The sequence below is a fragment of the Teleopsis dalmanni genome, chromosome 1 (assembly GCF_002237135.1).
Source record: "Teleopsis dalmanni isolate 2A chromosome 1, ASM223713v2, whole genome shotgun sequence".
Lineage (NCBI taxonomy): Eukaryota > Metazoa > Arthropoda > Insecta > Diptera > Diopsidae > Teleopsis > Teleopsis dalmanni.
The window spans coordinates 228,236,593-228,255,612 of record NC_051846.1 but is presented as its reverse complement, the minus strand read 5'-3'; the positions used below and the strand labels follow the sequence as shown (position 1 = coordinate 228,255,612).

Genomic DNA, 19,020 nt, shown 5'->3' with positions numbered 1-19,020 from the left:
TTATTAATATGATCTGTGATATCTTATATATGGAAAAGTCACCAAGTCGCATTCCGTGCTAAATCCGCATGTTGGGAATCGCAAACTAATGTTTAGTTAGCATTAAAATTGCTACCTGTAAAGTTAATATTTTATCTATACTGGTGAACTTATATAAGCTGAAGACCTCTTGTATCCAATAGCTTTAATCACTGTCTATCTGTCTGTGAAAATATATAGTATATTAGACCGTTAGCTTAAAATCCATATTGGCAGCGAGAAAACTGGTTTTAGGTTTGGCAAATTTTTTCCTAAAATATTGAAGTGTAATTACATTACTGATAGAACGTATATATCTGATTTATTTGCACTTGTATTCCCCATTTGGTGGACTTTTAACATTTTTACCGCAATAGCTTTTATAATGCATATCTTTCTTCCGTTTAGTTTGGCTACTGTTGTAATCCCTTCACTTACCATACTATATGACTGTAGTGTTAAATGCAACTCTGACTGGCATCCATGATGGAATGATAGTTTTTAGGACTGTTATTAGAGATATATAGTGAGTCACGCAGGCATCTCAATATAATGTAACAATTTAACAATAAAGATAGATATAACGCCTACTTGTGTCTTTTTTTCGTCGAATCTAATCCAGACAAAGATTAAGGCTATTGACTAATTTTGAGATATCTTTTAGTTCTGATTACCAGCGTTTTCTCGATTTAAAGGAAGTCAGATAACAGTAATGTTTCACTTGATAGTTAATAAAATTAATATTTTTAACGATATTTAATAGTAGTTCATAGGAGAACGTATGTAAAATATCAATATACACCCTTTACGAATGTTTTAGCCTAAATGTGTACGAAAATCAAGCTCAGCTCTTTTCCATATTAAGTAGAAATATAAGTAAAAATAATTTAAATATTTAAAATTTACTTTAACTGAAAACTTTGTGGTAATGGAGTATTGTGATTTCATATTCTGGAAATAAATTTTTCTTCTGAATATATCATAAATATTGGCGTCTGTACCCTTGCAGCACTCTTCTGTCATTACGTGCCTGCAGCAAATGGATTTTAATCAATGCAAACACTACACCAAACTAAACTACGATGAAACCCTAAACTAACCAAACAATTTACAGCTTCTTTAGGAATGGTGAAATATACACTCTCGTATAGCAAAAAAAAAAAAAGAAATAAATAAATTTAAAAATAAATAAGAATGTGAAAAAATGTTTTTTAATTCCAAAACAACAAATCCAACGAACCTGAAATTGTACATGTCCCTTACGTGTGAGAGCAGAGCAAAGTTAAAGCGATTCATTGAATCCAGATGAGTATCGTAATGTGTTGTAAGATAATGCTCCAAGGTATCCGAACGATTCTTGTGGGTAATCTAAAACAGACAAAAAAAACTGGAGTTACAATAAATTTTTCACAAAAACAAAAAAAAACAAAGAATAATACTAAATAACAAAAGAGTAAAGGGGAAATATTATTCAAAAAAGAAAACAAAAAGAAGATTGTAAAATGATGCAAAATGTTAAGCAATTTGGCACAAATAATGCACAAACCATACACAATAGAAATGCTGGATGTGGATAATGTCTCTCAACATAACATCTAACATCCAACATCAGCATTTGGCATGTTACCTATGAGCAAAGTAAATATTGGGCCCATAAACCCACTCACTCTACATTGATACCAAAATAACCGTAGATGTTGCCTGCAGCAGAAAAATATTTTATTGCTATTGCAGTTTTCAATGCCGCTTGTATGGGGACTTTTGTGCATATTTTTTTTGTACCCAATCTATATAAAATAGATACAACAATTTCAAATTTCAATAACAACAAATACACATTCGAAGTACACAGAAATGACACAGGGGAAATCAAAATACAATTGGTGACATCTTCAGTCAAAAGCCATTCACATTTTCCAAATATGTCCAAGTGCTTTCCATAAAACGTTTTACATTTTATTTTATATTACGGATGCGTGTTTCAGTAAGTACCCAGTAAGAAAAATGCCATTGAAATATGTTGGTTTATATATTGTATATTAAGAAAAAGTGACTGATTCTGAACATATATAGTTTAGCACATTGATACGGAAACCTTCACCAAAGCAGTGAAACACCATCAAGTAATTATAAGTGTCGACTGGTTGGTTGGTTATAGGGAAGGATTTATATATATGCTCACGTTTTGCGTAATTGGTGAGTATTCACCATTTTGCTATCATGTTTCAAGTAAGGAACCAAACATACTAAAAGTAGGTCTATCCATTTACGCGAGTTACTATTTGTATTACGTGTCTAATAATAAACAAGCAATAATATGTTATATTATTAAAAATAGCTTTGTTTTCCATAATATTCTCCTATGGGTTATATGTATGAGATCTGCAAGAATCCGAAAAATGTATCACACCATTTTTTCTATATGTTACAAACCTTCTCAACATGACTACATCCATCCATTTACGAGTAATATGTTATATCACTGAAAATAGGTTTGTTTTCCAAAATATTCTCTTATAAGTTATATTGACTATTGCAAAAATTCGAACAATTTTTTACACACCTTGTTTTCTATTCACATCGTCATAACATGGTTTTCGAACACATCAACAGCTGTTTTTGCTGACAAAATTCGTGAGGACACAGTTCGTGTTTAATTTGTGAATACAAGAGAAATTTATTTGAACTGCATTAGACCTATATGATAGATAACCCATTAATTACATCTATTGAGTGCTCAAAAAATCATTTTAAATATCAAACGTCAATTTTTTATATATATGAAATATTAAAAAATTGTTTAAAAGTTTGTATAAAATTGTGAACAATTATATAAATTACAAAAATAAAAATATGACAGACAAACGCGCTCTATTCAAAAATTGGCTACTGGAAAAATTAGTCGAGTGGAAGACGGATGAATCAGTTTTTGGTAATTATATACTTGGTATCTTGGAAGGCGATGATACGGATGAGGAAAAAAAAGATGCATTAACTGATTTTTTGAGTGTACTGGTCGATAATACCAATTATTTAGTTAAAATGATATTCGAAAAATGGAAAGAATTAATGACAGAAGATAATGCAACTGACAAACATCCAGCCTCGTCCTCCATTGACGTTACCGATCAACTAACTAAATTACTGGAAGCACAAAAAATACGAACCGTTTCCAAAGAACGTCAATATACAGAGGAAGAGCGCCAAATACGTGAACATATATTAACACAATACTCAGAAACTCCAGTTACTGATGATGAATCTTCTGATAAGCCTGAAGAAGCTACTAAGAATATCACTCCCAAAACTTTAACCGGTGTTGAACGCAATACTAACGTTCACGATGTTATAAAGTTGCAAAAAGAACGTAGAGAACAAGCACGTCTTGATAGTGCAGCCAAAAAACGTAAAGACAAAGAAGACCGTGAAAAGCAAAAACAACAACGTGAGGAGAAGAAAGAGAAACGTAAGACAGTAAAGGGCGAACATCGTCGCTAATTTCGTTGTTAAACTATCCATGTTAAAAAAATTGATCATTTAATAAAATTATTTCATCTTTTTTGCTAAATAATAATTTATTATAATAATACGATGGTAACATGAATTTTTTCCCGTTTACACTTTTTCTGTAACTTACCACAATCATACAGCGTATGCCAGCTAAATGCATATTTAATCGCCTCGTTGCTGCTGATTTCCTCCGATACCAGTCAAAAATTTGAAGTCCATGAGGAAGCGTAAAATTGCCTATTTCTGATATATTCAGTTCTCCACCATACTGTTTACCGGGATTCCTGTAGAAAATAAAATATGTGTTTAACTAAATAAATTATACTAAATAAAATGTTTCGTGAACGAAGTAACAGCAATTAGTTAAATGGATTTTTTAGACTGAAATAAATCTGGCTAAGTATTTGTCAACAGTAACCTTTATTTAAAAATATTTAGTTTAAATTGTACCATAGATTGGACACAGCTGTAGAACAATTCTTTTCAATTGTTGTCTGAACCCTAACCAACCAAAAAATAACTCATACTAATTCCAAATCCATTAACTGATTGGATTTAAAAATTTTTTATATTATTTTGTATTGAATGGAAACAGAAATAGAACTAGAAATAGAAGTGGAAATAGAAATACAAATGCAGGATGTGAGAGCGTTATAATTAAAAATGGCATAAGCCACCCGTCGCTAATAATAAATAAATATACAAAAAAAATTTTAACAAATCATGTATGCTCTTTCATTTTCTGAAATATATACTAACTGTGCGAGTAACGCATCTATTAGTATTCTCCCTGAATCCATCTCTTCAATTATCCCTTTAGACAAACAAGTGTGAACCTAATTGATTAATAATGCTGTGTTACTAAGATGATAATCTTCCTGAATCTGGATTCAGAGTTATTTTAATTTTGGTTTCTTTGGTCTCAGACTGACTTCAGTAAAGACGATCTCGCTTATCGTCGTTTACACTGAATCCATCTTTCAAGTTCTTAAGTCATTATTACCACATATTATACTTATTAATATAAGTATTGTATTTATTTCAATACTTTATATTTCATTACTTGAATATTTGACACTATTACAACCACTTAGTTCTATTAGGGTTAATCAGGGTCAAGGTCAAGGTTGAAGCGTACTTAAGCTGTCTCAAACGTAATCAAAATAATAAAGATCTTTTTCTATCATTTAGTTTTCAATATATAAGCTAAAAGACAAAAAAAATTTAGTTATAGAATAATAAAAAAGAAGTTTATTGTAGTTCCAAAATCATTTAATGCCAAAACGAGATTTTAGTTAAACTAACTAAATCAGTCAAAGAAACTACCGTACTCATTAGAATCCAAAATCTGACATCCTCAGTTTCTTCTCATGTCATTTATATTTAAGATGGCTATTTTTTTTTTGAAAAAGCAGCAAATTACTTTTGCATCACTTCTGATTAGAAACCCTTCTAATGCCCACTACATAAAACAAATTCGATAACTAATCATAATACCCTTTCTACATACATCCCTTTGTTCAGAATCTGTATGGTGGACGATACTTAATCATAGATTTCAACAATCAATTAAGTCTGCGACTTATGGATGCTCAATTCATTGTTTTCATAATCCCCCATTGTCATTATATTATATCCAAGTCGTCTCAAACCCAACCATTTATACTCATTTTGCCATGTTAACTCTTAAGTACTTAGTAGACCGATTGTTGTTTTGTGTTTTCGGGCTACCGTTTAAGTGACCGAACCTCAGCTCAATGTTCAACAACATTCATTCACATACATGTCGAAAAAGCATGCTGCATCTATTTAAAGCTTCCTTAATTTCTTCACTGTTAAATCTTCATTAACTTAGTAGTCCAAAATGTAATTATGTTTACTTAGATTCCACGAAACTAGTAGGATTTTAGTTAAGTATACAACAACATACCATTTCAATATCAAAGAAATATGTTTTAAATATTTCAAGTTTTTTCAAAAATGGGTTTACCATAAAAAAATATGGAACTAATATTTTATTTTAAAGACAACAGTTAAACATGCTGGCATCTTTACAGGAGTAGATCTATCTTAAGTTGTGAATAGTTGAGAGGTTCTCTTCTCACTCAAAGAGAAGTTGGATTTACAGGAATAGATCTATTTTAAATTCTGAATGGTTGGAAGGTTCTTTTCTCACACGATGAAAAGTTGGATTTGTTGTTGACACAGGACATTATATTATAAAAAATCTTTTATGAAGGATATGCCTATTTATAACTAAGATTCAATTTGTATAGTAAAGACAATATTTTTTTGCTTTTTATTTAGCTTAAATTAAATGAACTTTCTATAATTGTAAAGCTTTGGGAATAGCTCAACAAGGTTTCTCAAGTTTCTCCAAATATATAAATTTTTTCTAATAAACCATTCAACTTAAGTTAATCTCCACTTTTAGGGATTGCTATTACTATTTAAGGACCATCTACAGCAGCGTATACAAGAAGAAATATTTTAGGGTTCGAACCCACTTGGAAACCAATTTACACTAGATGTTAAAACTTTGTTTAGTTAAATGTTTTCTTATAAAGATTCAATTAGTTTTCGAAACTAATCCCTTAATTTCTTCCCGTAAACGTCTTTGACTGACTATGTTGTTTAAACAAGAACAGTATATAAAACTTTTCATCTTTCGATCAGATAAAATATTTAATTTGTTAAGCTTGAATTCATACTTCCTATCCAAGCACTACTTTACAGCATACTTAGGAACTCTTACATTCATTTGCTTGTGTCGTGCATCAGATTTCTTTAAAAGAAACATTAAATGATACTACAAAGCAAAAGTATTCAAATATCATTGACATTGATGCCATTCAGACTCAATTCAGACAAAACATTTACAAACTGAAATTGATTAAAAGTGCAAATAAAAACAAAATCTTCAATAGACTTCATCCAGTGCTTTCACTACTTTCTCGTCAATTTTCTTTTTTTTTTTTTTTGATTTTGTGGATGAGCATTGCAACTGCAAATGTTTTACTATTTAACTCCCATTTTTGTAATACAAAATTTACGAATAAAATTACAAATTCAGTCGAATCCATTGGAATCCAGAGGCGAATACACATTTAAGTGGGCACAAATTGCACTTTGACTTTGTGAACTTTTTGCAATTTTCGTTGGAGTAATCAACTCGTTTTTTCTACTTGTTACGAATTATTCTATTTTTTATTTCGATTTGATTTTCTCTTATTTTTATTTTTTCATTTTCAGTTAAATTTTGTATGAATTCACAATCAGCAAATATTGATGAAGTACAGAACAAAGTTTGCAGTTGAATGGTTCTTTAAGTTCCAGCTTTGGGCAAAAAGCAAACTGAAAAGTTGCAAACGACGAAATTTTGAGGTGGAAAAGTTTTTCCCAATTATTGATTGAATTGTGATTTGAAACTTGTGGTATGTCGTTGATATGTAATTATGGAAATTTACTGAAATAATTGTTTAAGTAGAAAAGTGAAAATTCAGTTAAAAAACTTTCAAAAAAAAAGCAAGTGTGAATGCTAAATAAAATCCAGTTAAACCCTTCTTTGGATCACCCATAATCAACAGATGTGCTTATTGAATAATATAATTTACTTTATGGTACATAGATTTACGAAGATTTGAAAAAGGTTTCTGTTAGAGAAATTAGCGACTACTGGTTTTCGGGAATATATATATTGTGGGACGTTGAGAACAGCGCGCCGTTCATCAAGTGGCCTTCACATTGAAGTAAAGGATTAGCCGAAGTAGACCACATAATGTTGGATACTTTTGCTTCCCTCGATTCTCGGATATCGTTATTGAGTTAAAGGCAAAATGGCTTCCGTTCGCACAGCTACATCCCTTGTAGTTTTCAGGAGTTAAAGATATTCATAGAACATTTTCAAAAGCATGTGAATGTTTGTTAAAATATAGCATACGATTAGGAAAGCGTTTCAATCAGAGTTAAATAATCGAAACTGGTTATCCGAAAGATTGGTTATCCAAAGAAATCCAAAAAGTGTTTCAAAAATCATGTAAGTATAAAATATATTCTACTTAATGGTATGAGAAGAATCAAGTTTCAATCAGAGTAGTCAATCCGGACTATCATGTTTCAAAAAGCAGTAAGTGGACTCATGAAGGGTCACCAGTTTAACCAACCTATCAGCCATTTAAATACTTAATAATTTGTAATAAGTACAAAACAAACTCTATCGACATATCTATCGCAATAGTTTCTGAGGTAGATGTACGTAAAAAAAAAGATCGAACTTTCAAAACGCTATCTACCCTCGAATGTATCTGCGAGCCGATTATGTATATATTTGCTTAGATTTTTGGTAAATAAAGAATAATTTTTTATTATTTATAATTTTGCAGTGATTTCAATTTTATACAATTATTGCTTACTTTACTTACCAAACATCGTAAATAATGTAGTAATCTTGCCTTTGAAGTGCCTGATTAGAATAATTTTTAATATTGTTGCTGCTGCCATCATCGTTGTTGTTGCTGTTGTTGTCACTGTTAACACTGTTACTATTGACTGCTATTGAAAATGAACGTTTACGCTTAGCTAATATTAATTCAGTATTTATGTTAATATTGAGCTTCTCTAAAAACGTTTCAATGCTTTCATTCTCAGCATCCTGCTCCTCACCGGCATTACTATTAGTGCTAGTACTAATATTACTAGGAGTAGAAACTAAACCTTTTTTATTTGCTAACAACTTATAATTTTGTTGTTGTTGCTGATACTGTCGTAATTGTTGCCGTTGCCGTTGTTGTTGTTGCTGTTGTTGCTGCTGTTGCTGTTGTCGCTGGTTGCCAATAAAATTTGTGTCATTATCCTGTGAGTGCTTGCCAATGGCGGATATGGAAACGTCAACATTACTTTGTTTGTACGCTTGAGATTTGTTATTTCTGTACTTTTTGTTGTAATCGTAGTTGTTGACAAGATTCTCATTTTGATTTCTGTTACTGTTGTTATAATCGACATCATCACCATCATCATCGTCGTTGTCGTCGTCGTTATTGATTTCAGTTTGTTGATTTACTGTTGCATAATCCTCCTCAATCAAAAGCCAATGATACGATGAATTGAAGAACGCTTTATTCGATGCCTTTTGATGGTAAGGTATAAGTAACGTATAAGTACCGCAAGCAATGGCAACGTAAATATAGAATTTCACATTTTTATTAAAGGAAAACATTTTTTTTAATCATTTTTTTCGTATACGTCATCATTGCAAAAGTTAATAAGTGCATATAAAAAAAAGATAATTGCAGTAAAATTGTCTGACAAAATGTTTGATTAAAGAAGTTAAAGTAGCTTTGATAGATAATGGTACATTACATAAAAAATTATTCATTTATTCAATTTATAACAACCAAGTATATGCACCCCTTAACAAAATATGAAGATGTCCAAACTGCCCACCAAAAAACTGTTCAACACTACTGAATAAACTAACTTTTATATAAAAATGAATACTAGAATGTAGAATACTAGAATACTAGAACCAATGTAACCAATATAACCATCAGCTAGATTCAAGCTCTGATACTATAAGCTTTGCCATAATTTTCGAGTATTCTGGCCGATCACAATAGCAGCGAAATTAAGTTCTAGGGAAGCACAAATTATTGAGGTAATAACCCGGTATTATAGGTACTTTCATCACATTTTAAATTTACTTTGAATTGAAGAAAATATCATTTAATAAATACTGAATTATAGTCCCTAAAACAAAGAAAGACCAGGGTGTCTACATACAAAGAAGAGAGAAGCACAATGAAGAAACAAACACAATTAAGAGATAAAGCAAAACTACCACAATATGGAAATTATGTATTCCAGAGTATTCCAGTGACCAAAGTTTAATTTCAAAAAAAAAAAAATTGATTTCTAATTTAAAAAATTTCTAATAAATTTTGAAAAAAAAATTAAAAAATATATAAAAATATATATGAATATATATATAGAAAAAATATAATTAAAAATATAAAAAAATATAATTCAAAATATTAAAAATAATGCAAAAAATAATTTTAAAAAAATAGAATTCGCTTTTAAATTTATTAAATAAATCTTTTAATAATTAATCTATTAATAATAATCGATTTTTTAAAAATTAAAAAATATATAAAAATATATATGAATATATATATAAAAGAAATATAGTTAAAAATATAAAAAAGGGAGCATTAAAAAATATAAAAAAAAAATAAAATATAATTCAAAATATTAAAAATAATGTAAAAAATAATTTAAAAAAAATAGAGTTCGCTTTTAAATTTATTAAATAAATCTTTTAATAATTAATCTATTAATAAATTAAGTACGATAGTCTAACAGAGAAACCCGAAAATGAGTTACATTATTGTAATCTAAGCATCTTGGAATCACAATGGGACATTATTTGTGCTCAAGTGGCCTTTGATGTACAAAGCCGCCACTCCAACCCAATCTAACCTAACCTATAATCTAAACATACTATTGAAACGAGTTTGCTCCTATGTTTGCACTAATAAACAACGAACCACGTAACTATATATTTGTATAGATTTTATATAGAAAATGGCACTTATTTAATATAAATGTTTATTGAATTAATTGCAATTGTGTAAACTACCTGTTTATAAGTTAAAGTTTTGTATGGAGACTTAATTACTGCAAATCAAGGTTCTTATTACATTTTGAATAAAATTGTACTGTACAATGTAGCGCCATGGTACAGTGTGCTGACGTTAACTTTCTAAATTCAATGACGACCGAAAACCTATTTTGTATGAACTTTTCAATTGCAGTTTTCAAAGACGCATTCCTGTATTTAAACTTAACAAATATAAAAGTAATAATAGACATTAATTAGAATTTCATTTCCAAATTGGATAAGAAATGCATTCAATTGTTCATTGAGTAATTAAAATTATGAATGGAACTTAAATGCAATGCACCATTAAATTTATTTCAATTATGTGAAATATATTATAGAACGCTTCCAATAACAATTAATATAACAATTACTCACAAATGTCATTAGTCTAAGTCTATATCAAAACTTAATAAAATATTTTTGTTTGCAAATTAATTTTAATAAATTAATGGAAACACATCAAAATGAAGGAGAATAGTGAATTATTTGAGCAAATAAACATCAAATGTAATTCACAATGAAATGAAAACAAACGAAATTTCCCAATATTACAAATCCATATATACTTGCTTTTATATGTTTAATATGTGTACGTGTGAATGTGCACTATTGTGAACTTACCAATTCCAATAATCGTCGACTGGCCATGCCACACGATAAATCCAACACAACAATTTGGCGACGTATATCAACACGTAAATTCTGCTCCAACCAATTTGCATTCATATATGTACTTCGAAGAGACGGACCAGCACCAATAGTACCACCAACACGTTCAACATACGGAACACCAAAACCTGAGGCACCACTTGAACGTTGTGCGTTTCTATTGTTGTTGTTGTTATTGTTGTTGCTGAAGCCACTTCTTCTGCCTGTGCTGGTGCTGCCGACAGTGGCGCTGCTTTGCTTATTGAATAATTGATCGATTTGCACAACTTTAATTAAAATACCACTTGGCAACGTATGAGCATAACGTCGTCTTTCAATATCGTCAGCATCAATTGCTGCTGCAAATGAATTATCCTTTCCTTTTGCTCCATCTAAAGTTTGCATTGTCTTTGCTGTTGTTGTCGCTATTGTTGTTGCTGCCATTGCTGCCGTTGTTGGTTTTGTTTTTCCTGTTGTTGCTGCTGCTGGTCTTGGTTTATTTGTGGTTTTTGTGTTATATGCTGGGATGTCGTACATGCGTTTTATTATTTCCATTGTATTCACATTTAAGTAGGATTCTTCTGTATTATCTTTATTGCTGTTGGCAGTGTCTGTAGTAGCAGTACCAGTACCAGTTGTTGTTGTTGTTGTTGTTGTTGTTGTCATGCGGCATGTAAAAAATGTTACCCTTGGTATCTGTTTGTATTTAATTGCAAATTTATAAATTAATTGTTGTTGCAATATTGCTGTCACATGCAATCGTTGCGCTGAGTACTGCTGCTCATTCGTATCTGCCCTGTTATCCCCGTTAATATGCGTACCGTTTTGAAGTTCCTTTGTAGTATCCTTCATCATATTATTATCAGCATAAATTTTGAAGTTACCATTGTTGTTGGAATTATTATTGTTACCATCGTCAAGCTCATTTGCATTTTCAATATACTTTTTACTCTCATTATCATTATTATTACTTACGTATCCTTTATCAGTGTCAACATCATATATCGAATTCACTTTTGTGGTTGTCACTGTTCCTACTTCTGCTTCTGCTTTGGGTGCTGCCATTGCTGCCACTGCTGCCACTGCTGCTCTGTTATTTCTCGTACTTACACTTGACATTATTTCAGTGGCTCCTTCTGCTATAGCAAGAAGTAGCTCCTTCCTTTTTCCTTTATTATATTTATCTTTGATGCTTTTGTTGTCATTTCGTTTGCCATATGATATGCCTATTTCATTATTTTTATTATTATATTTATTATTTACGCCCAATCGATCCTTTGCTATGACAGCAAATTCTTTGTAACTCCTTAATACTTGCTCATCATCAACTGAGCCATTATCATTTTTTGTATAATAAATCGCTATGCTGTCATTATTGTTGCCAGCACCATTTGCTGCAACGTTCACTACAGCTCCACCAGCAACGACAGTGGTACCACTGGTACCACTAGTAGCACTCGTATCACTCGTTTCACTGCCAGCAACAACAGCCATAGCACTACCGTGTTTCCATATTAATGCCCAAATTAAAATTAAAAACATAATTTTTATTTTGTTATTAAAAAATTTCTCAATTGCGCACGTCATCATAAATTTTACTTATTTGTGGTGTAAGCCAAAATAAGTAAAACTAACCAAAATATAAAAAAATTCATATACAATAAATAAATATTAAATCAAAAAATAAATCTTTTATGCTTTGTTGTTTGGAACTGTCCCAGTATCTGTGTCGGCGCGATAACGTCCTTTCCGTACTGATGCACTTCGGACGGTTGTGGCTTTTTTTATATGCAACCAAAACAATTTCACTTTTATAGCGAATTTTTAAACCCAAAATGACGAGTACCAAAGCCATAGCCAAAGCCAAAAACAAAAAGAAAGTAAAATTAAATTAATTAAATCTGTACGCCATTTTGAAAAATATACTTAACAAGCTGACATTGATATTTTAAGTACATAAGCTAACAGTACCAAGATTGCACGAGTGTCCTGTTTTATTTAAATGCAAGCGTAAGTTTGGTCCTAAATGTCGCTCCGTTATTTATGACATTAAACCAAATTTCAATAAATATTTTATTTAAGTTAAATCAGTTTATTTTATCGTTGCTAATGTCCGTTGAAACTTTGTCCTCTTCCTTATTAATAATGTTTCAATAACAAAGGACACTCAAAAAAATGTTTAAGAAAAGTTTTATGTCCCTAATATATAACATTTATATATGATAATTTCAGGTAGAGAAAATTCGACAGTTTATGAGGGTTTCCCAATATAGCAACATGAAGAACAGTGCCCCGATAGCGGATTGACTATCCGAGTATATGCATAGTTTACTTTCTGAAAACTTAACATGTTTCAGTAAGAATACTACCTTCTCAATAGTAAGCACTTCCGCTTGCAATACAAAACAATGACCCAACAGCCGGAAAGACTTTTAAATATATAGGCTATGAGAATAGACTCCTCCCCACACATTATAGTTCAGTTTGGATCCTTCAATCATATTAATGTGGAAGCTATTCATCTGCTGGATATTACCAATGAACTAAGGCTAAAGCGAACAAAGCCTCATTAGTTAACATAGGTAATAATGTATTATATATTATTTGTGTAGAAGCTGAATACTGGTTCAGTAAACCCGCACACATATTACCTAATATCTATTAAGTACAATTCAGCAATAGCAATAAATTAACAAATAGTTAAGATTGTGCTACTCATATCCTATAAAGGATATTTTTTAAGAAAAACGTTTGGATCCATTCGTATATATACATAAAATTGCCTAATCTGATTAAAATTGCCAAAATAAACTTGTCCACTATTTTGATGTTAACGAGGGACTATTGGTTATGCGGAAAACGATGTGAGAATTTTTAAATGGGATTTGGTGGTATCATAACGCATCAGTAGGACTATATAAGTCGCAATGGGTGGTTGCCACTTTATCTAAATACTATGTGTAGCATATCATATAAGTGAACTTTATGTCAAATTTATTTTCTTATACGGTTCCACAATTATACAATTGGAAATATTTTGAAACGAAACTTAGTTCATAATGACAAAAACTTTTGAAATTCATCTGTATACTCTTATTGCAGTAAAATATAGAGGCTCTACAATTATCTATGGGAAGCTTTAAAACTATTTCTGTATGCTCTTCTTGTAGTAAAATATAGAGGCTCTACAATTATCTATGGGAAGCTTTCTTAAAATTTTTCTGTAATTGAACGCAGAAATACTACGATTTTTCTATATAGAAACGTCTCTCTTATTTCTCCTTTAATGCGCCACTAAGAATAATTGGTACCTCTAACAACTGTTATTATCTTGCTTCCAACTATGAGTCCTGCACCTTGCTGGTTCTTCTTCACTGCCTAAGTCATAATATTTTCGTAAGATCTGGGATTTAGTCATCAATAAAGTAGGAAATTGTCAGGTATGTCTGCAGATTGCAATGATAGCATATAATTACCTTGTGATATTCACAAGATTTGTAGTGCCATTAACTATATATTTATTTACAATTTAAAAAACATGTAATTTTCTATCAATTGCTTTATATCACTTCCATATCTCATGTGCTTAGAAACGTATAGACTTTACATTGGAGTTATAGCTGTTGAAATCTGAATTATAGCTGAGTTATATGGGTGCGATTGAAAATTATTATACAATATACTACAAAGGTTTTTGTCTTTGTTGTTCCTGACAAGATGTTTTCATCAGCTAATTTGTTATCATATCATAATAAGAGCTGTAATTATAAAAAAAAATGTCATACGGCGGCTTAAACAAATAGATAAAAATATGTAAATCTAGTCAAAACATTTTCTAATATTCTTAACACTGTTACAATAATCAAGCAGATACTTGTCATGCATAAATAAAATCCGATTAGTCGGTATTTCGTAAAGAGACCCTCCAGAGCACGAAGCTCAAACGTCTGTTTTTCGTTGGCGTTTAGTCTATTGACTATATTCTTCGCCTGTGTTTATCTGTCATCTTTGCTGTTGAATTACCATAGCTGCTCTTATTGAAAAATCTTTTTAATTGTGATAGCGATTTGCGCTCTTCCTCCAGGGGTCTATGATGCCATGATTTGAGTTACTAACGTTTATACCTACTGTATTTTACTTGAGAGGCTCAGTGTATCTTAAGACCCTTTGACTTCGCTCAATTGTTATAATAGATTGAGTTCTATTGACATCTGATATATAACAACTAACTTGGTTCAAATTTCTTCTCTTTTTATTATCACTCTTAAGGTGCATCCACACCAAAGCGAACCTACAAAAGTTCGTTCGTTTGCAAGCGTTCGCTTTGATGTAGATGCACCTTTATGTTCACTCTTTTCTCAATATAGTCACAATAATCCTCCAAAGATGCAGTGACTTGGTAATATAGTTCACAGCCTTTCAAAATCTATCTGTCTATCTATAACTCTTTCCTAATCTTTTCAGTTTCTTTTTCTAAGAAGATTGAGTATGGTACTTTCTTTTTATGTTTGTGTACAAAAATGGTTAAGCTATAGCAACAGCTTCAATTATCCTTTTTAATGTAACATGAAATCTCATAGATACTTAAGCTGATATAATTTTTATCTCCTAAACTTTTCAGTGTACTTGGCAATTTAAATTAAAATTGAAAATAGAGTTGAATACACATAATGTAATGTGCCAGATACATACCACCATTATAAAATTTATTTATTAAGAGCACATATGCATGTACAACCTTTTTTAAGTGCATGTATATTCTTTGAATTTGATTTATCAACAAATGACATAATTATTCAATTATCTATAATCACCAAGAATAATAATAACTCATTGTCAAAAGTGATTTCTGAGATTCTTTTGTAACGTCGTCAGGGTCTTTGTATTTTTTCCCACATCAAACCATTTGACAGGATGTCATTTTTATTGAAAGCAAATTTGCTGTAATGAGAAGCTTTAGGGTATATGTAATGCAATGCTATTGTTCTTAATATTATTATAAAAATGATGTAGTGGAACAATTTTGGAATTTAGTAAAGTGTTTAAGAGCGTTTTTTAAAAGCGTTTTTTAAGTCACAAAAGACTGGATAAATCAGAAAAACTGATTTGAATGACTTGGAGGGATGACGATTGTTCAATTAAATTTAATTTACTAATTGCTATTATTGGAGTAATGATAATATAACAAATATTATTTTAAATAATTTTTTAATAAATAATAATAATTATAATAATAATATAACTCATAAAGGAGTTTTTCGAACAGTAGTGAACCACAACAACAAAAATTTATTTTATATTATTTTAATTAATTGAATTTTTGGGTGACTATAGAGCTGTTTCGAGTATTGCCAAATACCCATCATCGGTGGTCTTGAAAATAATTACCAGGAATCGAACTCGGGTCCTGTCAAATTTGAAGCTCAAATTTTATTAATCGCTTCAACCTCAAAAATTGAAAGTTATTATATACTCAAATAATTAGGGCAGCACTACTGTACGGATGTGTAACATACAGCAAAGCCTCAAATACTGCCATAAAGCTAATAAAGCTAATGCCATAAAGCACTAATTAAGATTCCTTGGTATATTAGAACAACAGATATGCATAGAGATCTAAGGATCGAATCAGTGAAAAAATATATCAAGGACAGAGCAAAAGTATAGTATATATCAAGGACAGAGTAAAAGAGTAAAAGTGCGCAATAGCACTAACTCAAATCACAACAACAATAACAACAACAATATACTAATTAATAATACAATAATCAATATAGTAGTTTAAAACAATTTGACGTTAATATTTTCGAACTGTATTTTATATCTTTTTAAAAGTGTTTTCAAAATAATTTTTTTTGCTCTAATTACATTTTATGACAAAACTTTAATAAATAGATAAAGAGATAGAATTAAAAAAAAATTGATTAATTCACTTTCAGGCATTCTTCAATGCAATCAACAATTTCTTTAAAAATAGTATTACGATTTGATTTGGTTATACAAAATAGTTTAGTATTTGGTGAACTACGTAAACGCTCCAACATGGGTATTGAATAGATTAGAGGTATGGTTGCTAATAACAGAGTGTGGTCAATTACGTCATTTACAGTAGAACGAAAAGATTTACTCATTAATTCCATTTTGCCAATTTCATCAAGGACAAGTAATTTATTCATGGGAGCATTACGTATGGCCAATGCAACAGCGTCAACATTTTCGACATATACTGAATATTTCCCGATCTTAGGCCGACGTACATCATCAAATGTAAATGTCCTATATAAATAAATAAGCAGTAAATAATAGTTAAGCAATAAATATTTTAGAACATTTTAAATCCACCCACTTGGCTAGTGTCGATTCTTTTCCATCAAGAGTGATAATTTCAAAACCGGTGCGTTCGTTTGCAGTATCTCTCGTTTCGTTGGTATAAAAGCCACAGCAACCAATCGTTCCACATTGCTGTAAGTGATCAATTATGCTTTTGATTAATGTAGTTTTCCCAACTCCTTTAAATAAAAGAAAATATATTTTTACTGTTAATTTTTCTTGCCAAGAGTGACGCGTCTTTATGACGAAAACGAATTTTTTAAAAGTTAGACGAATTTGCATAGCAAAGAAAAGACAAGAACAAAAAATTTAGTTAATTTATTGAAATTTGGCTAATCATACAACACTATTTCGAGTATTACCACGTACTCATCATCAGATATATTATTCAAATTATTTAAATTTCGTTATTGCAATATAATAATTACCTGGTTTTCCTGTTAAAACTATATTTGTTGGTTCAAATGTTATAGGTAAGTGAGTTTCACTTTTTACAGGTTCAGACTTAATTTTAAGTTTATTCTTTTTGATTAAACGAGCTTTGGAATCCATTTTAAATTACTGTTATTATCTAGAAAAAATAAATAAAAATTAATACAAAACATACATACAATATAATATATTAAAATAAAAAAATTGAAGACAATAATCATAATAAAAAATATATAACAGATAAAAAGACGGAAAGAATAGAGTGCATGTTCACGTGCGAAGCTATTGATATAAGATGTAGGCAAAGGAACCTTACCATATCAATTGTACAAAGTCATAAATCAATGAACTGCTAAAGTTTGTGTGTGTAGTGAGACATTTATGAATAGTAACTCAGTAGTTGGGACATATATTTAGCACATATGTATATGTTTATGTCTGACAAGAAACTGCTTAACACATAGCTATTCCTTGCTCTGCTTTTTATTAAAACAGTACTTACTGCATGCACAATTCGTCTTTCATTCACATAAATTAAAAATCTTTTTATGCTATAGAGCTAGTATCGAATCAGATACCAGCTTGTTAAGAAGCGCTGTTGGCCATTGTCGGTACTCGACCGTACTGTTGTGTCCGTTGCAAGACAATACAGGAAAGTGACGGCAGTTTTAAAGCGGAACAATGACACCATTGTCCATTTGTGTGCACTTTAATATTGACTTCTTAATAGTTACTAATAGTTACTAACTAATAATTACTAACTTAAAAAGTTATGTCTTTTAATCATTCTTATATACTATACAAAAGCATATGTTGTCGTTATAATGTGATACACAATTATTTTAAAAGTATTCCGTACTACATTTTAAATGTACAATTATTTGACTAAATTGTAATACCAAACTAAAACCATCAATAAAACATTAACATATCCTTGAACACATACATCAATATATGTTGATATTCAGCATAAATTAATGGTTCCAAATAATCAAATATAAAAGCTCTTGTAGTGAAATAGAGTACTTCAAAACTTACATATGATAAATAAGATGATTTCTTTATATTATAATCTTAAAAATCTATTACGATACTCGCTGCACTGCTAGGAGAAGAGCACGACAGAAGACAATCAAATTCCAAACACTTACTCCGGTCAGCTCTTTTTTGGGTAAACGATTATTACCTGCTTAAACAACAAAAAGAATTAGCAAAGATAAAATAAAAACAAAATCTTATTTATGTACTTAAGTAATTTATGTTAATATCTACCTTCTAAGTTACCGTCGATATTCTAAGGTGAATTGAGAATAGCCGCACTGGACACCAGTTACAATAAAAACAGCGTTAGTATTAAAAATGAATATATTGTATCACATGTGCAACGAAAAAGATATAAAAAAGAAAGAAGATACGAAAAA

At 30.4% G+C, this 19,020-nt stretch overlaps 3 protein-coding genes across 8 annotated transcripts in view; 2 read left to right on the top strand and 1 right to left on the bottom strand.

Annotated features, from left to right (window-relative positions):
- LOC119672527 (calcium-binding mitochondrial carrier protein SCaMC-2) overlaps nt 1–19,020 on the top strand; it is a 159,457-nt gene that overhangs the window by 25,802 nt on the left and 114,635 nt on the right. The gene's annotated exons all lie outside the window — the stretch shown is intronic.
- On the top strand, nt 2,827–3,545 carry LOC119672531 (coiled-coil domain-containing protein 43-like). The gene has a single exon (XM_038083596.1). It carries the CDS (start codon nt 2,872–2,874, stop codon nt 3,514–3,516), a length of 645 nt encoding a protein of 214 aa, XP_037939524.1. The 5' UTR covers nt 2,827–2,871; the 3' UTR covers nt 3,517–3,545.
- LOC119672534 (nucleoside-triphosphatase THEP1-like) lies at nt 16,700–18,988 on the bottom strand. Of its 4 annotated transcripts, XM_038083605.1 has the most exons (6): nt 18,872–18,988; nt 18,638–18,788; nt 17,596–17,738; nt 17,184–17,346; nt 16,965–17,113; nt 16,700–16,910 (listed from the first exon to the last, which is right to left on the bottom strand). In XM_038083605.1, the coding sequence occupies exons 3-6, from the start codon at nt 17,717–17,719 to the stop codon at nt 16,762–16,764; spliced, it is 585 nt and encodes a 194-aa protein (XP_037939533.1). In that variant the 5' UTR covers nt 17,720–17,738; nt 18,638–18,788; nt 18,872–18,988; the 3' UTR covers nt 16,700–16,761. The 4 variants fall into 4 exon arrangements, with proteins under 4 accessions (XP_037939533.1, XP_037939529.1, XP_037939530.1 ...); XM_038083601.1 differs by having other exon boundaries at nt 16,700–17,113; nt 18,872–18,986; XM_038083602.1 differs by having other exon boundaries at nt 16,700–17,113; nt 18,638–18,785; nt 18,872–18,986.

Bases quoted from the DNA above. Each gene is read 5' to 3' on its own strand.
- LOC119672531 (XM_038083596.1), top strand. From the start codon at position 2,872: ATGACAGACAAACGCGCTCTATTCAAAAATTGGCTACTGGAAAAATTA.
- LOC119672534 (XM_038083601.1), bottom strand. From the start codon at position 17,719: ATGGATTCCAAAGCTCGTTTAATCAAAAAGAATAAACTTAAAATTAAG. The intron at 17,347-17,595 runs GTAATTATTATA...TTTTATTTAAAG, and splicing joins AGTTTTAACAGGAAAACCAG to GAGTTGGGAAAACTACATTA. The intron at 17,114-17,183 runs GTGGGTGGATTT...TTATTTATATAG, and splicing joins AAAGAATCGACACTAGCCAA to GACATTTACATTTGATGATG.